This window comes from Nannospalax galili, unplaced genomic scaffold, assembly GCF_000622305.1.
Source record: "Nannospalax galili isolate Female #2095 unplaced genomic scaffold, S.galili_v1.0 scaffold2895, whole genome shotgun sequence".
In the NCBI taxonomy this organism is placed as follows: Eukaryota; Metazoa; Chordata; class Mammalia; order Rodentia; family Spalacidae; genus Nannospalax; species Nannospalax galili.
This window is the reverse complement of record NW_008336404.1, coordinates 599,282-608,901: the sequence shown is the minus strand read 5'-3', so window position 1 is coordinate 608,901 and position 9,620 is coordinate 599,282. Positions and strand designations below refer to the sequence as shown.

The window sequence follows — 9,620 nt, the reverse complement described above, 5'->3', positions numbered from 1 at the left end:
GCCTCTGCCTCCCAAATGCTGGGATTAAAGGCGTGCACCACCACGCCGGGCTTTTTTTTTTAAAGGTTTTTGTAAATTTTTTTTAAAAAAAGTTTCTGTAAATATTTTACTTTTTAAAGGTTTTTGTTTGTTTATTTATTTATTTATTTTTGTCTTTTTGAGACAGGGTCTCCCTGTAGTCCCAGCTGACCTGAACTCACTATATAGACCAGGCTGGCCTTGAACTCACAAAGATCCGCCTGCCTCTGCCTCCCAAGTGCTGGGATTAAAGGCATGCTCTACCATGCCCAGCTATTTTATTTTTTTAAAAAGGTTTTTGTAAATATTTTATATTTTAAAAAGGTGTTTGTAAATATTTTATTTTTGAATTATGTGTATTGTATATTTGGGCAAGCATTTGTGTCTCTGGGCCTTAATTTCCAATTCTATAAATGTACTCGTTACAATTCCATATAAAGACTTGCAGTGTGGAGCTAGATAGAGACAGATGCTCAATGAGTATTGTACACAATGTAACTTTGAGCCATTCTCTCTTGGCTCTGTCACTTTGATTGTGAGACCCAGACCTTTGAAGCTGGGCCCTGGAATTCTGTGGAGAAATCCAAGCCAGGTATCCCTTTAAACCATTAAACTCCAAGCCAGGTATTCATTAGAACTAGTGCAGTCAGGAGCAGTTCATGTGAGTGACTTTCCTCAAGGATTCTGAGTTGTTACTCATCTGTGTTCTGTGTGGTTTATGTGCTATCTCTCACATAACCTATTTTGGGGTGCTGTTTTTAAAAGGGTTTGAGGAAAACAAGCCTGTGCTGGTATGTACCACAGTGGTAGAGCATTTGCCTAGCCCTCCAGTCAGAAACATCAAAACAGATTTCATATTCTTTTTATAGAGCAATAAAAGTTAAAAATACATGAAACATTTAAATTATTGAAAGTACACTCATTAACTTATTCTGTTACTTTACTTTGACTTGTGGGTGGGTGGCGGGGATTAAAACCCAAGGCCTTATGTGCTAGGCACGTGCTTTAGCACTGACCCACACCTCAGCTCCGCTCTATGTTCGCTAAGCCTTTGGTTATAACTCTCTTACCTGTTGACTCAGGATTTTTTCCCAAATAATCAGTTAGAGCAGCAGAATTAGTGGCATGAAGGGTAATACTGCTGCTGCATCAGTTTCGGCTTTGTCCCATAGAAATTCTTCCAAGTTACCCACTGATGATGAAGACCTTGAAAACCTACTATTGGCCTTAAATATGATCTTTTCAAACTTTACTTCTTAGCAAAATTATTCTTTCAAAGAAAGCTTTCCAGGAGTTTCCTGTGCATAAATAGAATGTCTTGATTTCTTTTCCTCTGCTTACAACACTGGGGCTCAAACCCAAGGCCTTCCTCATGCAAGACAAGTACTCTACCACTGAGTTATGTCCCTCCCTTGGAATGTGCTGATCTTTAAGGGTAGGCTTCTGCTGGGTGTGCAGGTTTCTTAAGAATGGAGGAGGTTTGGTTTGTACACTACTCAGAGGCCTCGTGCATTTTGTGTTTTCTGAGTCCTTATTGCAGGTGCTCTTCCTCCTTTATTAAGGGCCATGGAATTGATTGCTCTGTTATTTTTGTTTCGTTTCCCCCTTTTTAGGCGGTCCTGGGGGTTTGAACCTAGGGCCTCATGCATGCTAGGCAAGTGTTCTGCCTCTGAGCCATATCTCCAGTCCTAGTGCTCTGTTCTGCTAGCAGTTTACCATCAGTAGTAAAAAGCATTCCTATCTCAACCTTTGTGCAAAATGTTTCCTTCCAGATTGGTTATGAAAGTCACAGCAGTAGAATTGTCCTAGCACAAATGCAATGTAATTGAAGAAGTGAGCGATGATGGAGGCTTGGGGGAAGGTGCTTCCCCCTCTTTCACGAGGTTCTCTAAGTTTGTACTTAAGTTCTTCTGCTCTGTAACCAACAGGAGGACTCACAAATGGCAGTGGAAGATACATCTCTGCTGCTCCTGGTGCCGAAGCCAAGTACCGCAGTGCAAGCAGCGCCTCCAGCCTCTTCAGCCCCAGCAGCACCCTTTTCTCTTCGTCTCGTTTGAGATACGGAATGTCAGATGTCATGCCCTCTGGCAGGAGCAGGCTTTTGGAAGATTTTCGAAATAATCGGTACCCTAATTTACAACTACGGGAGATTGCTGGACATATAATGGAGTTTTCCCAAGACCAGCATGGGTCCAGGTGAGGACTTGGCTTTGGCACATAGGGTAATTGAAATCTTAATACTTCTGATAGGTAGATATTAAACTACTATATCATAGCACCTTTCTGTGACTCATAGTCTGCTTCTAATGTGCTTCCTGCTGTTTATTTTGGAAAGATGTGGACATGAGGGTCACCAGATAACCAAAAGTTTGAAGAGTCTTTAGTGGTCTGGAGCAAACTTTCTGTCTTTCTGAAAGAGTGGTCTTTGTTTCTAGTTCACAAGAAGCTCTTAAAACTCTATAGTTTGCCATTGGGCATGAGAGTGCATGCCGGTAATCCCAGTAGTCAGGAAGCAGAGGCAGGAGGATCACCATAAGTTCCAAGCTCTACTCAGTAAGACCCTATCTCATAGACACAATCCTAACCCTCTTCTGTAGTTGAAACAGAAGCCCTCCCATGAAGCCTCATGCACACTTTTGCATTGGTCAGCACTGTAGAGAATCTTCTCCCAAGGAGACATCATGTAGAATGTGGTTCTCCAATGCTTAGGAGCAAGTCAGGCTTTCCACTTGTCTTTATTCTGGGGAGAGCAGCTTTACTAGGAGGGGGAGCTGGGCCTAGACATGGAGCATAATGAGGTAACCATACCCATCTTGCTTCCTTCCTTCTGCCTGCTTGCCTCCCATGAGAAGCTCTCACATGTGGGTTCTGTATGTCAGATTGAGAGCTGCATGATTTTCCTGATACAGTCACCTGAACTAAATAAGTCAGGCCAGGTAGTTGTTATTTCAGAAGCTAATGAATACTGCCTTTTATGGGCATAAGTTAAAGACTGTAGCAAGGACCATAAGCTTTTGAGTTCCTGATGAGGGCACTGGGTTCCTGAAGATCAGGGTCAAGTAGAGTTCACACTTTTGTGCAGAGGCTCTCCTGTAATACAGCACACCAAAGTGGAATCCACTTTTAACTGTTAACCGGGCTTGGTGGCGCATGCCTTTAATCCCCACACTCAGGGAAGCAGAGGCAGGTGAATCTCTGAGTTCAAGCCCAGCCTAGTCTATCTAGGGAGTTTCAGGCTAGCTGGAACTACAGGGAGACCCTGTCTCAAAAAGGACCCCCTTTCCCCCAAAAAAGTTCAGCTGTATTAGGGGATTTCCTTAAAAAAAAAAAAAAAAAATCTTCCCTTGACAGCTCAAGAAATTGATCTGAACAGCACTGAGTGAATTGTGTGTGTGTGGAAATGCATGCTGCACACTGCAGTGACCCCTTCCTGCATTTCTGAGTCCTACCAAATACTCTGATTGCCCCTTCACTTTGTTCTTCAGATTCATCCAGCTGAAATTAGAGCGTGCCACGGCAGCTGAACGCCAGCTTGTCTTCAATGAAATCCTTCAGGCTGCCTACCAACTTATGGTGGATGTGTTTGGAAATTATGTCATTCAGAAGTTCTTTGAAGTAAGTCTTTAGTCTTTCTGTCCTTTGAGTTTACAGAATTCTAGAGTATTTTGATTTTCATTGGGTTTTAAGGAACAGCAGCTCTGTTCCAGTCCTCAGAATGTGGCCTTTTTTGTGAAGAGCTTTTTTTTAGTGTTTTCCCAATTGATTAGCGGTAGTCAGTATATACTGAATGAAGTATAGTTTGCAATAGCTCTTTAGAAGCTGTGGTTGATTCTAGGTAGCCGGGCCACAAGGGGGCATGCCAGGCCTTGATACAGAATAAGGGAAGCTTTGCTTTTTCTGGTTTCTCCCCTCTACCTAAGTAATGCTGTTCCCCACACTCTGTGTCTAGTTTGGCAGCCATGAACAGAAGCTGGCTTTGGCAGAGCGAATTCGAGGCCATGTCCTGTCATTGGCATTACAGATGTATGGCTGCCGGGTTATCCAGAAAGCTCTGGAATTTATTCCCTCAGACCAGCAGGTAATTGTAAGTTTCCCTTTAACTTTTCTCTTGGTGTTTTTCTGTGGTGTGTACGGCGAGCTCTGCAGACTGTCAGCATGAAGGCTTTTCTGCTGTTACTGTGGTGTTAAATGCTACCCATCTGCGTGGCAAGCAGGAGCTGCAAATTGATAGTGGATCAGGTCTCTTGAGTGGTTTTCAACTTCGCCTCTTTGACTGGAACTTGGCCTGATTCAGATTTTATAGTTTCGGGGGTGGGGTGAGGTGGGGAGAGGCTTATAGGCAGGTAAAATGCTGCTTGTCTTTCTCCTCAGCCTGCACTGAGCATACCGATGAACCCAAATCCATTCCAACTTCCTTGCATTTTCTGTACTCTCTTCCTGTTCACTCATCCTGCCAACCTTGCTGGACACCACAGAGGTGACTAAGTCCTGTTCACTGCCTGTGGCCCTCAGTCTGGTGGGGAGGGCAGTAGAAAACAGCAGTGCCCACTTGAGAGGCCCCCTCACCATACCCACTGTCCCCCAGGAGAGGCTCTGCAAAAGTGAGGCTGAAGGGAGTTAGACAGGAGAGAGGGGACAGAACAGCTAGCCACTGTGAGTAGGGCCGGACAGAGGAATCACCAGAGGCCCACTGCTTCAGCTGTCAAGAGTTGGTCTGCCCAACCCTGCACAGGGCCCAGGAAGCCAAACCAACCCATGGGCAGGGAGGGTGGGCCACAGTCTTTGCGCCAGGCAGTGCTGAGAGTCAGGTGTTTGCGGCCTGCTCCCATCAGCCTTTGGGCTCTGAGCTCCCTCAGCCTTCCGGTTGGAGGGGTTGCTGTTGTCTGGCAATGATGACCCACTTGCCCTCACTGAGAACAAAGTTCAGTAATGAGAATCTTTGTTAGGGACTCGTTCTGAGCCAGACGAAACCCCACCAACTCTGATTGAAGTCGTATAACCACCGGTCAGTGGAACTGATGGTGGCAGTTGAAGGCTGGGGAGCCCAGAGCACTTGAGGTTTGACAGCAGGTGAAGATGCTTTGGGGGTGGGGTGAGGTTGGATACATACAGCAGCATTGGGACACCTTCATCTAGTGCTCAGCACCAGACATATAGCACAGTGTTGTCCAGCTGAGTAAAATGACACACGATTGTAATCCTAATGCTTAGGAGGCAGGGGCAGGACAATTACAAGTTTAAGGCCAGTCAAGGCTACATAGCAAACCCACCTCCCAATCAAGCAAACAATACAAGCAAGCAAGCAAACAGAAAAGTCACCACCCAGTTACCCACAAACAGGAGGTCTCCTCTTCATTCAAGCCATTATAAATTCTTAGAACTTCAGGATTTTCATGGCTCTCCGAATCTTCTTTTCAATGTAATTCTCTTCTTTTCAACACAGATCCTTCCTTCTTCCGTCATGACAATCCCCCCCCATTTGCTAATAGAAAGTAGAAGTTCTGACCCTTAGTATTTCCCTCCTCTTCCTCCTTTCTCATTGATAAATTGTTTTATCTCCAGCTTTTCAAATTGTAGTTTCTCTCCCACAAGCTACTGTTCTCTCCTTCCCCTCCTTTTCTCCTCTCCCACTCCACTCCACTTTTCCCTATTCTCCCAACCTTTAGCAGTACTGGGGGATTGAACCTGCACGACCTTGGTGCATGCTGTGGGGGTGCCTTACTACTATACTAGCCTTGAATTGTGCAGTTCAAGCAGGCCTTGACCTTGAACTCCTCCTGCTGGGTCTCCTGAGCGTGGTTGGCTCTTTTATATTTCTTTTTTTTACTGGTTCACTTTCTCTGTGGTATCGTGTTCTGAGCTGATATCTTGGTTGCTTTGGCAGACTCTATCTCTGATTCCACATGTTGCATTCATGAATGCACTGTTTTTTCTTTTTAAGTTGAATTTTATGATTTTTATACAGTATAGTTTGGTGTTTAGATTTGCTCCTCTGCCCGAACCTCCATGCAGTGCTCCCCCTCCCCCTTTCTAATTTAATGTACTCTCACGTATATATGACGGACTGTAGAGTCTGATAGGTATACACAAATGTCCTTCAATGTGAGGCTATCCACTGGGACCACCAAGAGTCCCATCCCTGTTAAGACATTGTCAGCCATCAATTACCAGAAGTTCCTTACATACTTCCCCATGTCTATGCTGGGATTTTATCTGGTTTAAGCTTTCATGGAACTTGTGCATGCTCTTACCATTGTTGTGAGTTCATAAGAGTCACTAACTGATCAGCTGACTATTTCCTTGTCATCCATCCCTCTGGCGCTTACAGTCTTTCTGCCTTGTCTTCCACAATGATCCCCAAGCCTTGGGGGGGCAGAGCTTTTGAAGTAGGTGTCAGGGATAAGTACTCTGAGGCCTCTTGTTCTCTGTACATTGGGAATGCCTTTTTAAAATACATTTTATTATTTTTATGTGTATGAGTGTTTTGCCTCCATGTTTCTAAGTGTGCAATGCCCACAGAGGCCAGAAGACAGTGTTGTACCTCCTGGAACAGGGATTATGAACAATTGTTGACCACCATGTGGAAGCTGGGACTCAAACTCCGGTCCTCTGGAAGAACAGCAAGTGTTTTTAACCCCTGAGTCATCTCTCCAGTCTGAAGAATGCTCTATTTTAAAGCAGCGATGCCATTCTAGCAAAAATACAGAGCAGCACAGAGAAGCTAAAACCTAGAACAGGAGTCAGCCAGGAAATTGGGGAGCAGATGTCAATCCTACCCCATACCCCTTCTTTTGAGACATGTTCTTGCCATATTTATGTTGCCCAGGATGACTGTAAAAATTCTGGGTTCTCCAGTGGTCTATCTAAGCCTTCCAAGATGCTCAGGCTGTAGGGTGCACTACCACCCTTGACTCTGTCTATAAATTTTAACACAGGATCTCACTCTATAGCCAAAGCAGACCTGGAACTCTCTTCAGTCTGGCTTCAAACTGGATATAATCCACCTGCCTCAACCTCTCAAGTGCTGGGATTATATATAGAACCAAGCCATCACACTTGACTTAGTTTTCAATATGAAACTTCTCTGAATTCCAGTTTCTTCATACATGGGTAGAAGGACCAAATTATATGATTGACAGGTGGTTTCTCAGTAAATACTGGTGCCATGCAATGATGGCATGGTTGCTTGGGTTTGAGTCTTGGCAATCTAGGTCTTGGGGGGGCGGGTGTCTTTTTGAGACAGGGTCTTCCTGAAGCCCCAGCTGGCCTGGAACGCACAGTGAGCCACCTACCTTTGCTGGGATTAAAAGCATGCACCAATATACCCACCAGTCTAGGTCTTTTTGAACAAGCTTTTGAATTTATCTTTGTTACAGTGCCACATGCATGGTCTGTTCAGAGGGAGGTAAAACATGCTAAGTCCTTACCTGGGGTAAACTCTAGGTAGGTTAACTATCATCGCATTAATAATATAAGTTTACAGGATTGTCAGAATATAAATGTGACAAGAGCTGGAGAGATGACTCTGTAGTTAAGAGCACTGGCTGCTTTTGGAGAGGACCCAGGTTTGATTCCCAGCACCTACATAGGGGCTCATAATTATAACTCCAGTCGAGGAGAATCTGATGCCCTCTTCTGGCCTCTGTGGACACTGCATGCACAAGGTGCACCTAGATATATGCAGGCAACTTTTGTATAAAAGTAAAAGTAAAATCTTTTAAAAATGTATAGATGATAAATTGAATGTGAAATTATTTAATACAGTGTAATTCACAAAGACTTTCTATTTGAAAGTATGGTGCTTTGGGGTTTGTTTTTTGGGTTTTTTGAGAGTCTTATGTAGCCCAGACTGAAGTGTTAGTATTACAAGTCCAGGCCATGAGGCCTGGTATGTTTTTAAATCAGGTCTAGTTTGGGGCTGGAGAGGTAACTCAGTGGTTAAGAGCACAGACTACTCTTGCAGAGGATCCAGATTCAATTCTCAGCACCTATCTACACACCTTCCTTAACTCCAGTTCCAGGGGAATCCGAAGCCCTCTTCTGATCTCTGGGGCATTGCACGACATGGGTACACTCACATGCAGCCAATACATTCATACACATAAAATAAAAATAATAAAATATTTTTTAAAAAGCAGGTCTAGTTGTTAAAAACAGCATAGTCTGGCCTTTATGTAGCCCAGTCTGATCTCTAACTCAGTCCTCTTACCTTAGCCTGCTTACCTGGACTTAGTACTGTGCTCCACTGCACATGACTGAGGTTTTGTGTTTTGTTTTGTTTTTGCTTTTTAAAGCCTAAGAAGTCTTTTCCAAGTTAGAGCTTTTGGGGTTCCTGTAGCTGTTACAGTAAATGTGCCATTGTGTGGAAGAGCTCACTGTTTGCCACACTGTTGCATGGCTGAGGTTGGGTTGTTCCACTTCAATTATCATGGATCTGTTCTATGCTTTGCTGCTTGGTAAGGAGAATGTGGACTGTCTGGGTATTTGCTGGCTGTGATTCTGGCTCTGCCTTCTCTCCTTGTCTCCAATAGAATGAGATGGTTCGGGAGTTAGATGGCCATGTCCTGAAGTGTGTGAAAGACCAGAACGGCAACCATGTGGTTCAGAAGTGCATTGAATGTGTACAGCCTCAGTCTTTGCAATTTATCATTGATGCGTTCAAGGGGCAGGTAAGTGACTTAGAGAAGAAATGAGGTATACCAATGAATGGGCATACCCATGATTCTCCAGTGGTCAGCCTGTGTCTTAGACTGCAGTTAGGAGCTGTCCTGTGCAGTGGTGTCCCCTGGCGATGTTACTGGGTCTCTTTCCTTTGCTCTCTGGGGATTCTTTCTCATTCTCCATGAGGACCTCAGCTGCCTTAAGGACTGTCAGCAGAGTTACCAAGATGAGTCTCATACTTGAATTATTTTTCCCTTGGCCAGTTTTTATCCCGATATTTTAAAGTCTCCATTTTAAAATCTGAATTTTAAAAATTCAGATCATTGGCAGAAATAATCTTGCAGGCAATGTTTGAAAGTTTTTTAGAGGGTATGTGTTCAAGATGGTTTGAACTGTATTACGTAGTCACATAGCTTTACTTTACCCATATGTCAAAAATGTGTTCTTAGCTCCAGCTTCTGAGAACAGTTATACCTTTTTTGTTTTTGTTAAGACAGGGACTTGTCATGTATCCCAGGCTAGCCTCAAGTGTGTAGTCCTCCAGCCTCCCAAGTATATGCCACCATGCCTAATTAAAGTTGTTACTTCCTCATACCCTGGTTTTTGTAAGCTGACTATAATTGTTAGTTTTTTTGCCAAAAATAATACCATCCCCCCTTCCTAATTTGGGAGTTTATGAATTTGGACCTTTTTTATTTTTTTTGGTCCTTTTGAGACAGGGTCTCCCTGTATCCCCAGCTGTCCTGGAACTCACTATGTAGACCAGGCTGACTTTGAACTCAACAGAGATCTGCCCGCCTCTGCCTCCCTAGTGCTGGGATTAAAGGTGTGCACCACCACGCCCGACCCTGAATTTGGACCCTTTTTAAAAAAAGAAGGAAAACATGAGAAAAGGAACTGTTTTCATAGATTACCACCTGTCTCTGCTGTTAAGCCTAAAT

At 44.0% G+C, this 9,620-nt stretch overlaps 1 protein-coding gene and 1 non-coding gene across 19 annotated transcripts in view; both read left to right on the top strand.

Annotated features, from left to right (window-relative positions):
- Positions 1-9,620, top strand: part of Pum1 (pumilio RNA binding family member 1) — a 126,698-nt gene that overhangs the window by 105,285 nt on the left and 11,793 nt on the right. For 12 of the 18 annotated variants that reach the window (XM_017797645.1, XM_008831155.3, XM_008831162.2 and 9 more), the window contains 4 exons: positions 1,947-2,214; positions 3,504-3,633; positions 3,968-4,102; positions 8,550-8,687. In XM_017797645.1, coding sequence (XP_017653134.1) covers positions 1,947-2,214; positions 3,504-3,633; positions 3,968-4,102; positions 8,550-8,687 — 671 coding nt within the window. The remainder of the gene's footprint in view (positions 1-1,946; positions 2,215-3,503; positions 3,634-3,967; positions 4,103-8,549; positions 8,688-9,620) is intronic. The other 6 variants (XM_029562545.1, XM_008831160.2, XM_029562544.1 and 3 more) reach the window with 1 other exon arrangement.
- LOC115070044 lies at positions 4,901-4,983 on the top strand. The gene has a single exon (XR_003849247.1). It is a non-coding gene; the product is annotated as a small nucleolar RNA SNORD103/SNORD85 (small nucleolar RNA).